We start from the raw sequence: 14,739 nt of genomic DNA, 5'->3' as shown, positions 1-14,739 counted from the left end.
TCAACTGGTGCTAGAAAGTTTAAACAGATTTGTAAATTATGTTGAAAGTAAATGGGGCTCAAAGGTCAAAGATATCTGGTTTAAAATAATTAGTATTTATTAATATAGAATGAAAATAGATTAAATAGGGAATGTACAGGGCCCTTGTACTCCCCTAATTAATTTAATACACAATAATATAATATAAAAATATCAACTATAAAAATTACAACTATAAAAATAATCTGCGATTTGAGCCTGTGTTATCAATATGGCGATCTACTAATCCTGTGGAACAACACAGTGCAAATGTTCATTCAATTGTTCCTGTTCTCAGAGATCTTCAATATAAAGCAGATACAATGTAGGAGCTACAGATAACAGTTAGTCAATTGATGCAGTGGTACTGTGTCTGTCCAGACAGTGGCAACTCGATCCCACCGATACAGTGATACAATGTAGCGCTTTGTGAACAGTGAACAGTCACTTAAGATCACTCTTTAAGCATCTCTGTGTATACCGCACATCAAAATATCAAATCAGCCAGTTTGCAATAAGCTCCGTACAATGCTCACCACTCCGGGGTGTCACGGATCTCCCTTCGGTGTAGTCCTGGGGGCCGGCTGTATAGCGTCTTTTGCCCGGTGCCTTGCCTCAGTCAGGGATTGTACTGCTGGAGTCTCAGCCAACTCCTAAGAGCGCTCTTAGGAGTTGGCTGAGACTCCAGCAGTACGATCCCTGACTGAGGCAAGGCACCGGGCAAAAGACGCTATACAGCCGGCCCCCAGGACTACACCGAAGGGAGATCCGTGACACCCCGGAGTGGTGAGCATTGTACGGAGCTTATTGCAAACTGGCTGATTTGATATTTTGATATGCGGTATACACAGAGATTCTTAAAGAGTGATCTTAAGTGACTGTTCACAAAGCGCTACATAGTATCACTGTATCGGTGGGATCGAGTTGCCACTGTCTGGACAGACACAGTACCACTGCATCAATTGACTAACTGTTATCTGTAGCTGCTACATTGTATCTGCTTTATATTGAAGATCTCTGAGAACAGGAACAATTGAATGAACATTTGCACTGTGTTGTTCCACAGGATTAGTAGATCGCCATAATGATAACACAGGCTCAAATCGCAGATTATTTTTATAGTTGTTATTTTTATAGTTGATATATTTAAATTGGGATTATTAAATTTTATTATTGTGTATTAAATTAATTAGGGGAGTACAAGGGCCCTGTACATTCCCTATTTAATCTATTTTAATTCTATATTAATAAATACTAATTATTTTAAACCAGATATCTTTGACCTTTGAGCCCCATTTACTTTCAACATATTGTCCCTATTTTTATACACCGTGGGTATAGGTGTTTGTTGGGTTGCTCGGGTTTTTAGTGACGGTCAGACAGACAGGAGCCTCTCCATTGAGTTTAGATTTGTAAATTAATTCTATTTAAAAATATTTACCCTTCCAGTACTTTTTAGCAGCTGTATGCTACAGAGGAAATTATTTTCTTTTTAAAATTTTTTTGTCTTGTCCACAGTGCTCTCTGCTGACACCTGATGCCCGTATCAGGAACTGTCCAGAGCAGGAGAAAATCCCCATTGCAAACCTATGCTGCTCTGGACAGTTCCTGACATGGACAGAGGTGTCAGCAGACAGCACTGTGGACAAGACAAAAAAGAAATTAAAAAAGAAAAAGAAAAACATTTCCTCTGTAGCATACAGCTGCTAAAAGTACTGGAAGGGTAAAGATTTTTTTTTTATCATTTAAGTCATTTACAAATTTGTTTAACTTTCTGGCACTAGTTGATTTAAAAAAAATATATCTTCTCCACCGGAGTACCCCTTTAATATCTGCTGTATGCTCCAGAGAAAGTTGTGTGGTTCTTTCCAGTCTGACCACAGTGCTCTCTGCTGACATCTCTGTCCTTGTCGGGAATTGTCCAGAGTAGGAGAGGTTTGCTATGAGAATTGGCTCATGCTCTGGACAGTTCCTGACATGAACAGAGGTGTAAGCAGAGAGCACTGTGGTCAGACTCAAAAGAAATGCACATCTTTCTCTGTAGTATACAGCAGCTGATAAGTACTGGAAGGATTAAGGGTATGTTCACATTGAGTAATTTGAACTGAATCTCTGCTCGCAGAATCACCATTGACGATAATGCTGTGCTCGTGGACTTCCATGCAAAGAATGAACAGGTTCTTTCTTTGCGCAAATCGATTTCAGAGGCAGAATTATCTGCCACTGAAATTCCGCTGTGTGAACGGGTCTGCAAAGACCCATTGACACTCATGTTAGGGGTTGTTCACACTGTGGAATTCCGGCGCGCAATTGAGTGACAATTCCTCAGCGTGAACATACTCTAGCATACAAAAATAATTCCTAGCAAAATTTTTTCCACTGAATTACCCCTTGAAACCCTCCTATAGTGCTCAGATCTAATGGTTCACTGTAGATCAGGTGCTTCCCACCACACAACTGGTGCTATAGGAGAATATTCTAGCTGCCTGCAGCTGCTAATGGGGAAGCTTACTGCACAGAGATTTATATTAAAGATCAGTGGGAGCTGTATAATCCCTCTGCAGACGGTTTGTTGTGATGCCAACACTAATGGGGCAGTCAGAGCCATGTTGACCCTCTATTGCCCCCTCTCCTATGACTGCCTGATCCTGTAAATTACAGTATGACACAGTGGCCCTGATTTACCTGTCTGAGACAAAATCTGTCAAATTTGCCAATAGCAACCAATCGCACATAGTAAAGTTTTTGTCTCGGGCGGATTAAAAATCCTGGGTCAGTCTGTACAAGGACGATGTATACAACAGTCTACACAATGACTACAAACCAGAATCACACAATACTTTACCCATTTATCTAAGTTACCTGCTGTGATTAAAGCAACGGTGTGCAGGATAAGAGTGGAAAGTCCCAGCTGCATGGTGTCTGTATCTAGCTCCAGATCCCTTCGATGTGCAGAAGAAATAGTGTACCTTCCCCCTCTTCACAAATATTTGTCCAGATAACACATTAACTGGCTGGCGGTCAACGCTGCTCCAGATTCTTTATTAACGATCGGAAATAAAAATAGAAAGTATTAAGAAATATACATAGAACGCAGTTCTAAGTTCAACTACAATCCAGTAGTCCTGTTCTAGCCTTTCAGTGCTCAAAGCTCATAACAGCCCCCACATAGCAACCCCCTCAGGTGATGAGGGGTGACAACTTGTTACAGAATCATGCTGGGTCCTGCCGTTCTGTGTTCATGTAGGCGGATGAGGGACTCTGACCCTGGTGACATTTGGCAAAAAGACCAATTTCTACAGGGAATGATTCCGGGAAAGACCTGTGAAATGGTTGTGTGATGTCCATCTATCTGCATCTACGGGATGTGTTGTTTTTTTAGGCTCAAAATACCTCCCAAAAAACTAGGTGGAAATACAGCAGAAAGGTAATTTGCCATTAAACATGCACATTTTTGTACAAAAAGTTATGATTTTTTTTAAAAGAAGTAAAACAAAATATAAGTTGGGTATTATTTTAATCGTATGGACCTACAAAATAAAGTGTAATTTTTACCAAAAAGTGCACTGCGTAGAGGCAGAAGCCCCCAAAAGTTTCAAAATGGTGGGGATTTTCTTCAATTTTGTTTCGCCATAGATTTTGTGGTGAAATTATTGATGTAATTACAAAGTAAAAATTCATGTCGCAAAAAACAAGCCCCCATATGGGTCTGTAGGTGAAAAATTTAAAGCATGGTCTTTAGAAGGAGAGGTAAAAAAAAAGTGCAAAAATGAAAAAAACTGATGTCCTGAAGTTTTAAAAAGAACAAAAAAATAAAACATACGGTTTGTGTACAGTTTTTAAACAGGACACAAAAGCATAGTAGACTGTCTTTGTGTACAGTAAAAAAAAAAAAACATTACGCACAAAACCGTAAACTACCAAAAATGTACACAATCGAATACTTCTTGTTGCATACGTTCTATATGGTTGGTTACAGTTAGCCGTATACGGGAACAATATAGCAAAATCGTGATGTGAATGCACCCTTACACATTTGCTGACTATGCAGCCATGGGTATGGCACAAACATGCAGTGTTGAGTGGTCATGTGACACAATCATGTGACTTTCCTCTTCAAAGTATGCAAAAATGCAATGTGTAAACAATGTCTTCATGCTGATTACTTCAGGACCCTAAGGCTGTATTCCCACATTTAGGTTCTGAATATAAACAAAGAAATGCAGGGGGAAAAAAACATGCATGTGGGAACACAGCCTTAGGTCATTTTTATACACGGTTTTTAGTCTTGCTTTTCAAACACAAAACAATGACTGATGTGTGTAAAAAAAAAAACTGGTGCCAGAAAGTTTGTAAATGACTTCTCTTTAAAAATCTTAACCCTTCCAGTACTTATTAGCTGCTATATACTACAGTGAAAATTGTGTAATTCTTTTCAGTTTGACAACAGTGCTCTCTGCTGACACCTCTGTCCGTGTCAGGAACTGTGCAGATTAGAAGAAAATCTCCATAGAAAACCTCTCCTGCTCTGGACAGTTCCTGAGACAGACAGAGGTGTCAACAGAGAGCACTGTGCAAACTTAAAAAAAAAACTAAAAAACTGACAAGTCGTATACAGCAGCTGATAGGTACTGGAAGGGTTCAGATCTTTAAATGGAAGTAATTTACAAATTTGTTTAAACTTTCTGGCACCAGTTGATTTGAAGAAAAAAAAATTCCACCAGAGTTCCCCTTTAACCCCTTAACCCCTTAAGGACGGAGCCCATTTTCACCTCTAGGACGAAGCCCTTTTTTGCAAATCTGACCACTGTCACTTTAAACATTAATAACTCTGGAATGCTTTTAGTTATCAATCTGATTCCGAGATTGTTTTTTCGTGACATATTCTACTTTAACATAGTGGTAAATTTTTGTGGAAACTTGCATCCTTTCTTGGTGAAAAATCCCAAAATTTGATGAAAAAATGTAAAATTTTGCATTTTTCTAACTTTGAAGCTCTCTGCTTGTAAGGTAAATGGATATTCCCCAAAATTTTTTTTTGGATTCACATATATAATATGTCTACTTTATGATTGCATCATAAAATTGACGTGTTTTTACTTTTGGAAGACACCAGAGGGCTTCAAAGTTCAGCAGCAATTTTCCAATTTTTCACAAAATTTTCAAACTCGCAATTTTTCAGGGACCAGTTCAGGTTTGAAGTGGATTTGAAGGGTCTTCATATTAGAAATACCCCATAAATGACCCCATTATAAAAACTGCACCCCCAAAGTATTCAAAATGATATTCAGTAAATGTTTTAACCCTTTAGGTATTTCACAGGAAAAGCAGCAAAGTGAAGGAGAAAATTCAAAATCTTCATTTTTTACACTTGCATGTTCTTGTAGACCCAATTTTTGAATTTTTACAAGGGGTAAAAGGAGAAAATGTATACTTATATTTGTAGCCCAATTTCTCTTGAGTAAGGACATACCTCATATGTCTATGTAAAGTGTTCGGCGGGCGCAGTAGGGGGCTCAGAAGCGAAGGAGCGACAAGGGGATTTTAGAGAGTACGTTTTTCTGAAATGGTTTTTGGGGGGCATGTCGCATTTAGGAAGCCCCTATGGTGCCAGAACAGCAAAAAAAATACAAAAAAAAATGGCATACCATTTTGGAAACTAGACCCCTTGAGGAACATAACAAGGAATAAAGTGAGCCTTAATACCCCACAGGTGTTTCACGACTTTTGCATATGTAAAAAAAAAAAAAAAAATGTTGGTTTTCCCCCAAATTTCACATTTTTTAAAGGGTTAATAGCAGAAAAGACCCCCCAAAATTTGTAACCCCATCTCTTCTGAGTATGGAGGTACCCCATAAGTTGACCTAAAGTGTACTATGGGTGAACTACAATGCTCAGAAGAGAAGGCGTCATATTTGGCTTTTTGAGAGCAAATTTTGCTCGGGGGGGGGTATGTCGCATTTAGGAAGCCCATATGGTGCCAGAACAGCAAAATAACCCCCACATGGCATACCATTTTGGAAACTAGACCCCTCACAGAATGTAATGAGGGGTACAGTGAGCATTTACCCCCCCACTGGTGTCTGAGAGATCTTTGGAACAGTGGGCTGTGCAAAATTTTTCATTTTCACGGACCACTGTTCCAAAGATCCGTCAGACACCTGTGGGGTGTAAATTCTCGCTGCACCCCTTTATTACATTCCGTGAGGGATGTAGTTTCCAAAATGGGGTCACATGTGGGTGGTTTTTTTTTTTGCGTTTGTCAAAACCGCTGTAACAATCAGCCACCCCTGTGCAAATCACCTCAAATGTACATGGCGCACTCTCCCTTCTGGGCCTTGTTGTGCGCCCACATATGGGGTATCTCCGTACTCAGGAGAAATTGAATTACAAATTTTGGGGGGCGTTTTTCCCTTTTACCCCTTGTGAAAATGAAAAGTATAGGGCAACACCAGCATGTTAGTGTAAAAATTATTTTTTTACACTACATTCTGGTGTAGACCCCAACTGTTCCTTTTCATAAGGGGTAAAAGGAGAAAAAGCCCCCCAAAATTTGTTAGACAATTTCAGCCGAGTACGGAGATACCCCATATGTGACCCTAAACTGTTGCCTTGAAATACGACAGGTTTCCAAAGTGAGAGCGCCATGCGCATTTGAGGCCTGAATTAGGGACTTGCATAGGGGTGGACATAGGGGTATTCTATGCCAGTGATTCCCAAACAGGGTGCCTCCAGCTGTTGCTAAACTCCCAGCATGCTTAGACAGTCAATTGCTGTCCAGAAATGCTGGGAGTTTTTGTTTTACAACAGCTGGAGGCTCCATCTTAAACACTGCCATACAATAAGTTTTTAATTTTTATTGGGGAGGGGGCAGTGTATGTGTGTATATGTAGTGTTTTACTCTTTATTTTATGTTAGTGTAGTGTAGTGTTTTTAGGTTACATTCACACAAACAGCTGTCTGGGCATGCTGGGAGTTGTAGCTTTGCAACATCTGGAGGGCCACGGTTTAGAGACCACTGTAAACTGTGGCCCTCCGGATGTTGCTAGGCAACAACTCACCTAGCAGGACCCGGAAGTATTGCTGCCGCCGCACGTGGGGGAGGATCGCGAACGGGGATCCGGGATCCAGGTAGGGACCTTCGGCGCCGACCTTCCCTGGACGGAACGGCATGCCTGCTAAAATCATTCAGCAGGCATGCCGTGCAAATGCCAAGGGGAGTCCCGGGACCCCCGCATGTCGGCGATCGCCAGAGATCGCTTGCGAAATCACGCAAGCCATCTTTGGCGATTCGGGTTACTTGTGACCCGATGACCCGGGAATAAATGGTGATTGGCGGTGTACAATTCACCGCCAGTCACCTGCCGTTGCTGGGGAGCGGTGACAATACTGTCACCGCCCCAGCAACGCTGCTATTGGCCGGCGATCGTCCGGCCAATAGCAGAGCGGCAGAGGAGGGGTTAACGGCTCCTTCCCGCTGCTGGACCCGCTGTTTTCGTTCAGTCAGCGGGTGCAGCAGGGAGAAGAAGCCGTGGATCCCCCCTCGGAGCTCCGGAGCCCCCTCAGGAGCCTTAGAATAGGGTAAGCTTATTGCAGGGACAGGTAGGAGTTCAATAAGTTAAAAAGTTACAAAAAAGTACCCCCCCCCCTCTGACCCCCTAATAGGTCCCCAGGGTCCTATTAGGGTCTGATCCCTGACCCAGGGTCCTATTAGGGGTTCAGGGAGCTGCGTGCGCCATCCCCTTTTTTTTTTGGCCGCAGCTTTTTTTTTATTTTTATTAAAAAAATCCCCCCCTGACCCCCTAATAGGTCCCCCAGGGTCCTATTAGGGTCTGATTCCTTACCCCGGGTCCTATTAGGGGTTCAGGGAGCTGCGTTTGCCACCCCTTTTTTTTTTGGCTGCAGTTTTTTTTTTTTCTATTACTGTAATACACTTTTTACACCAAGCACCACACAGTACATACTTCCCTCCCCCCCCCCCCGCCACCGTAGAAAAAAGGCGATGGCCCGCCGGTCATTTTCGGCAGCGGAGGCTTACACTTTTTTAGCCTCCGACTCCGAATCTGCCAGTGAGGACGATGAAGATCCTACATTTTTGTGTTCTTCATCACCCTCCTCATCATCTAGCAGTGATGATGAGTCCCCCGTACGGCGGCGGAGACGCCGCCAGGCGAGGCCAAGCACCCCCCATGAGTGTGACCCAGTGGCCGACACTAGTACGAGTGGCAATGCCGCTCGTAATAGGAGTCCTGCCCCCCAGACAAGTGCATCGGAGCCCCCTTCCGATGACCCTGTCTGGAGCCCCCCAGAGGGTTATCAGCCACGGATTCCTGAGTTTGTTGGCGACTCAGGAATCCGGATTGACCATGCTGGCTTCACTGATCTGGACTTTTTAAAGTGTTTTTTCAGTGACAGCCTGGTCAATCACATGGTGGAGCAAACGAACTTGTATACCCAGCAGTTCATTGCCCACCACCCCGATTCACTTTTGGCCAGGTCCAATGAATGGCGCGCCATTGATGCAGCGGAAATTAGGACATTTTGGGGCCTCTCGCTGCATATGGGCCTGGTAAAAAAAACAAGTGCTCGTCATTATTGGAGCGGGGACGTCCTCTACCAGACCCCGCTTTACAGTATGGCGATGACACTGAGGCGGTACGAGGCGATTCGGAAATGCCTGCATTATGCAGATAATGCTGCATGTCCGCCCCGAGGTGATCCCGCCTATGACCGGCTTTACAAAGTGAGGCAGGTCATCGATCACTTTGGGGCCAAATTTTTGGAGACCTACGTACCCCTCAGGGACCTCTCGGTAGATGAGTCTCTCATCAGTTTTAAGGGGAGACTCATCTTCCGCCAGTATATTCCCTCGAAGCGGGCGCGGTATGGCGTGAAACTCTATAAACTCTGCGAGAGTACCTCCGGGTACACTTGCAGGTTTAGAGTGTATGAGGGACGAGATTCCCGTATTGAACCCCCAGAATGTCTCCCCATTCTGGGTGTTAGCGGGAAACTCGTTTGGGACCTTGTGCACCCATTGCTGGATTAGGGTTTCCACGTATACGTGGATAACTTTTATGCCAGCATCCCTCTGTTCAAATCCCTTTCCGCCAGATCCACGTCCGCTTGTGGGACCGTGTAGAAGAACCAGAGAGGCCTCCCTCTAAATTTGGTCCAGACGCCTATCACCAAGGGTGAGTCCCCTGCCATGACCCATGATAACAAGTTGTTGGTGAAGTATAAGGATAAGAGGGATGTCCTTATACTCACCACTATTCATGGGAATGGCAGCACCCCTGTCCCTGTGCGAGGTACCGTGGGACCGGTCCTCAAGCCCGATTGTATTCAGGACTATAATCAGTATATGGGGGGGGGGGGGAGTTGATCTCTCAGATCAAGTCGTCAAGCCATACAACACCATGCGGAAAACACGGGCATGGTACAAAAAAGTTGCGGTCTACTTGGTACAGGTTGCCATGTACAACGCTTTTGTACTATCCCAGTAGGATAATTCCTAAATATAACCCCCATAAATCACTAAATTGCCCAAAAAAACCTTAAAAAAAATAAAAAACTTGATAAGACCTCTGGGGGTGTTTTGTCAAAAATGGGTCAAAGGTCACTGAGTCACTATCATCCGGGACTTTTTTATGTTGCCTCAAATGCACAGCGCTCTCTCTCCACCTGAGCGGGTGCGCATTTGAGGCAACAGGTTAGGGACGGCCACACACATCACATTCCCAGAATGATGATTCAGAGCATAGGGTTTGGGGTGGGCATATTTTTTTTTAGTTTTGGCTATGCTCTGTGTCATCATTCTGGGAACATATCCTGTTTTATTATGTTTTATAATTTTCTGGCCCACTGTACCCCATATTATGGGCCTCTGTACCCCCCCTGTCTACCCCAGTTACGGCCCGTTGTCCCCCATAGTGTTCCCCTATTTTAGGGCTCAGTGCTCCCCCCATTAACGCTCCTTGAGGGGGGGGTCCCACATCCTGGCTCCACATCAAGCTCAAGGTCCCTGACTGCGCTCCCACTCAAGCAAGACCTGCTGTGCACCCGCCAAGCCTAAATCATCAAAAAATAAAAAAGGAATGTCCTTACTCCAAAGAAATTTATTTACAAATTGTGGGGTGTCTTTTCTGCTATTAACCCTTGTAAAAATTTAAAATTTGGGGGGAAACACACATTTTAGTGAAAAAAAAATAATTTTTTTTTTACACATGCAAAAGTTGTGAAACCCCTGTGGGGTATTAAGGCTTACTTTACCCCTTGTTACATTCCTCAAGGGGTCTAGTTTCCAAAATGGCATGCCATGTGGGGGGTATTTTGCTGTCCTGGCACCATAGGGGCTTCCTAAATGCGACATGTCCCCCCCATTTCAGCAAAGTTTGCAAATGTGACTCCTTCTCTTCTGAGCATTGTGGCGCTCCTGTAGTGCACTTGACGTCCACTTATGGGGTACCTACATACTCAGAAGAGATGGGGTTACAAATTTTGGGGGGGTCTTTTCTACTATTAACCCTTGCAAAAATTTGAAATTTGTGGGGAAACCCACATTTTTGTGAAAAAAAAATATATATTTTTTTTACATATGCAAAAGTCGTGAAACCCCTGTGGGGTATTAAGGTTCACTTTACCCCTTGTTACGTTCCCCAAGGGGTCTAGTTTCCAAAATATAATGCCATGTTTTTTTTTTTTTTTGCTGTCCTGGCACCATAGGGGCTTCCTAAATGCGGCTTCCCCCCAGAGCAAAAAAGCCAAATGTGACTACTCCTCTTCTGAGACCTGTAGTGCGCCAGCAGAGCACTTTTTCACCCCCATATGGGGTGTTTTCTGAATCGGGAGAAATTGGGCTTCAAATTTTGGGAGGTATTTTCTGCTTTAACCCTTTATTAAAATGTAAAATTTTTGGGAAAACAAGCATTTTATGTAAAAAAAAATTTTTTTTTTGGTACATTTGCAAAAGTCATGAAACACCTGTGGGGTATTAAGGCTCACTTAATTCCTTATTACGTTCCCCGAGGGATCAAGTTTCCAAAATGGTATGCCATATGTTTTTTTTTTATTTATTTATTTATTTATTTTTTGCTGTTTTGGCACCGTAGGGGCTTCCTAAAGGTGACATGCCCCCCAAAAACCATTTCAGAAAAATGTTCTCTCCAAAATCCCCTTGTCGCTCCTTCCCTTCTGAGCCCGCCGAACAATTTACATAGACAAATGAGGTATGTGCTTACTCGAGAGAAATTGGGCTACAAATACCAGTAAAAATTTTCTCCTTTTACCCCTTGCAAAAATTGGGTCTACAAGAACATGAGTGTAAAAAAAGATTGTGAATTTTCTCCTTCACTATTCCTGTGAAACACCTAAAGGGTTAAAACACTGACAAAGTCATTTTGAATACTTTGGGGGGGGGGGGGTGCAGTTTTTATAATGGGGTCATTTATGGAGTATTTCTAATATGAAGACCCTTCAAATCCACTTCAAAACTGAACTGGTCACTGAAAAATAGTGAGTTTGAAAATTTTGTGAAAAATTTGAAAATTGCTGCTGAACTTTGAAGCCCTCTGGTGTCTTCCAAAAGAAAAAACTCATAAATGTTATGATGCAAACATAAAGTAGACGTATTGTATATGTGATCCAAAAAATGTTTTATTTTGAATATCCATTTTCCTTACAAGCAGAGAGCTTCAGAGTTATCAAATTTTGGGATTTTTCCCCAAGAAAGGATGCAAGTTGCCACAAAAATTTACCACTATGTTAAAGCAGAATATGTCACGAAAAAACAATCTTGGAATCAGAATGATAACTAAAAGCATTCCAGAGTTATTAATGTTTAAAAAGTGACAGTGGTCAGATGTGCAAAAAACGCTCTGGTCCTAAGGTGTAAAATGGCCTGGTCCTTAAGGGGTTAAGTAACTTCTGGCTACAGCATTTTTGGGGGAAAAAATGCCAAAGAAAAACACACTGGAGATTGCTGCACAATGCTATATGTGAATTCAGCCTAAGGAAGTGTTCACAGCCTTGGTCTCCATCTCAGCAATGTGTGAAGTGGTGGGGTGAGGAGACACAATATCCAGCACTTGGAGGTTCAGTCCAGCCCCTTAACCTCTTAAGGACCAATGACGTTGTGGAACGTCATGGCACCCTGGGCTTTAAGGACCAATGACGTTCCACAACGTCATGGCATTTTCCGGTCTCTGCCGCTCGCCGGGCAGAGATCGGAACTGGATGCCTGCTGAAATCCTTCAGCAGGCATCCAGGGCAAACGCCGAGGGGGGCCATGTAGGCCCCCCATGTCGGCGATCGCCGCAAATCGCAAGGGAAATCGCCCTTGCGATCTGCGGCGATACCGGGCTGATCGGGTCTCTGGGACCCGACCGCCCGGTAATTTCGCATGATCCCGGCTGTCACACACAGCCAGGACCATGCTGGAGCCTAGGAGCGAGGTGGCAAGCCTGCCACCTCCTCCGATCCCCTGCGATCTGTCGGTTAGTTAACCGACCAATCGCAGGAGGGGGGGCGGTTACTTCCTCCCGTCCTGCCCGGCCCCTTGAAGTCCGGAGAGGACGGGAGGAAGACCGGAGGACGCGGCGGGGGACGGGGGAGTGCTGGGGACCGGCCCCGGTACTTACCTCGTCCCTGAAGACCCGGATCCAGACGATGAAGATGGCGGCGGCGGAGACAGGTGAGTAGATCTTCAGCCGCGGTCGGGCCCTTTACAGCAATGCACGTCGCCGTAAAGCGACATGCATTGCTGTAAAGGGACCCTGTAAACTACAACTCCCAGCATGCCCAGACAGCCCTTGGCGTCTGGGCATGCTGGGAGTTGCAGTTTTGCGACATCTGGAGGTCCACAGTTTGGAGACCACTGTGCCCTTCCAGATGTTGCAAAACTACACATCCTCAGCATGCCCTTACTGTCCAGGCATGCTGGGAGTTGTAGTGCTGTAACATCTGGCCCTTCAGATGTTGCAGAACTACAACTCCCAGCATGCCTGGACAGTTTTGGCATACTGCGAGTTGTAGTTTTGCAACATCTGGAAGGGCACAGATTGGGAACCACTGTATTAGTGGTCTGCAAACTGTAGTCCTCCAGATGTTGCAAAACTACAACTCCAAGCATGCTGGGAGTTGTAGTTCGGCAACATCTAGCTCTAAAGATGTTGCCGAACTACTACTCCCAGCATGCCTGAGAATGCTGGGAGTTGTGGTTTTGCAACAACAGGAGGCACACTGGTTGGGAAACATTGTCTGTTTCCTAACTCAGTGTTTCCAAACCCGTGTGCCTCCAGCTGTTGCAAAACTATAACTACCAGCATGCACTGATGGACTGTGCATGCTGGGAGTTGTAGTTTTGCAACAGCTGGAGGTCCCCCACCCCCCCCCCCCCCCCCACTGTGAATGTACAGGGTACATTCACATGGGCAGGGGGCTTACAGTGAGTATCAGGCTGCAAGTTTGCGATGCAGCAAATTTTGCGCGGCAGCTCAAACTCGCTGTAATCCCCCGCCCATGTGACTGTACCCTAAAAACACTACACTACCACAAAATAAAATAAAAAGTAAAAAACACTACATATACACATACCCCTACACAGCCCCCCTCCCCTCCCCAATAAAAATGAAAAACGTCTGGTACGCCACTGTTTCCAAAATGGAGCCTCCAGCTGTTGCAAAACAACAACTCCCAGTATTGCCGGACAGCCGTTGACTGTCCAGGCATGCTGGGAGTTTTGCAACAGCTGGAGGCACCCTGTTTGGGAATCACTGGCGTAGAATACCCCAATGTCCACCCCTATGCAAGTCCCTAATTTAGGCCTCAAATGCGCATGGCGCTCTCACTTTGGAGCCCTGTCGTATTTCAAGGCAACAGTTTAGGGTCACATATGGGGTATCGCCGTACTCGGGAGAAATTTCTTAACAAATTTTGGGGGGCTTTTTCTCCTTTCACCCCTCATGAAAAGGTGAAGTTGGGGTCTACACCAGCATGTTAGTGTAAAAAAAAAAATTTTTTACACCAACATGCTGGTGTTGCCCCATACTTTTCATTTTGACAAGAGGTAAAAGGGAAAAACACCCCCCAAAATTTGTAATGCAATTTCTCCCGACTACGGAGATACCCCATATGTGGGCGCAAAGTGCTCTTGGGGCGCACAACAAGGCCCAGAAGGGAGAGTGCACCATGTACATTTGAGGCGATTTGCACAGGGCTGGCTGATTGTTACAGCGGTTTTGACAAACGCAAAAAAAAAAAACCTCACATGTGACCCCATTTCGGAAACTACACCCCTCACGGAATGTAATGAGGGGTGCAGTGAGAATTTACACCCCACTGGTGTCTGACAGATCTTTGGAACAGTGGGCTGCGCAAATTAAAAATTTTGTACAGCCCACTGTTCCAAAGATCTGACAGACACCAGTGGGGGGTAAATGCTCACTGTACCCCTTGTTACGTTCCTCAAGGGGTCTAGTTTCCAAAATGGTATGCCATGTGGGTATTTTTTGCTGTCCTGGCACCATAGGGGCTTCCTAAATGCGACATGCCCCCGAGCAAAATTTGCTCTCAAAAAGCCAAATATGACTCCTTCTCTTCTGAGCATTGTAGTTCGTCCGTAGTACACTTCAGGTCAACTTATGGGGTACCCCCATGCTCAGAAGAGATGGGGTTACAAATTTTGGGGGGTATTTTCTGCTATTAACCCTTGCATACATGTGA

The 14,739-nt window shown here is 44.4% G+C and overlaps 1 protein-coding gene across 2 annotated transcripts in view; it reads right to left on the bottom strand.

Annotated features, from left to right (window-relative positions):
* The window catches only part of MST1 (macrophage stimulating 1), a 101,514-nt gene that overhangs the window by 37,175 nt on the left and 49,600 nt on the right, over positions 1–14,739 (bottom strand). For both annotated transcript variants that reach the window (XM_056525234.1, XM_056525235.1), the window contains exon 3: positions 2,881–3,057. In XM_056525234.1, the coding sequence (XP_056381209.1) occupies positions 2,881–2,935 (55 nt within the window). In that variant the 5' untranslated portion in view covers positions 2,936–3,057. The remainder of the gene's footprint in view (positions 1–2,880; positions 3,058–14,739) is intronic.

The sequence above is a fragment of the Hyla sarda genome, chromosome 6 (genome assembly GCF_029499605.1).
Source record: "Hyla sarda isolate aHylSar1 chromosome 6, aHylSar1.hap1, whole genome shotgun sequence".
Taxonomy (NCBI): domain Eukaryota; kingdom Metazoa; phylum Chordata; class Amphibia; order Anura; family Hylidae; genus Hyla; species Hyla sarda.
The sequence above is the reverse complement of the archived record's forward strand: the minus strand, read 5'-3'. Positions and strand labels throughout refer to the sequence as shown.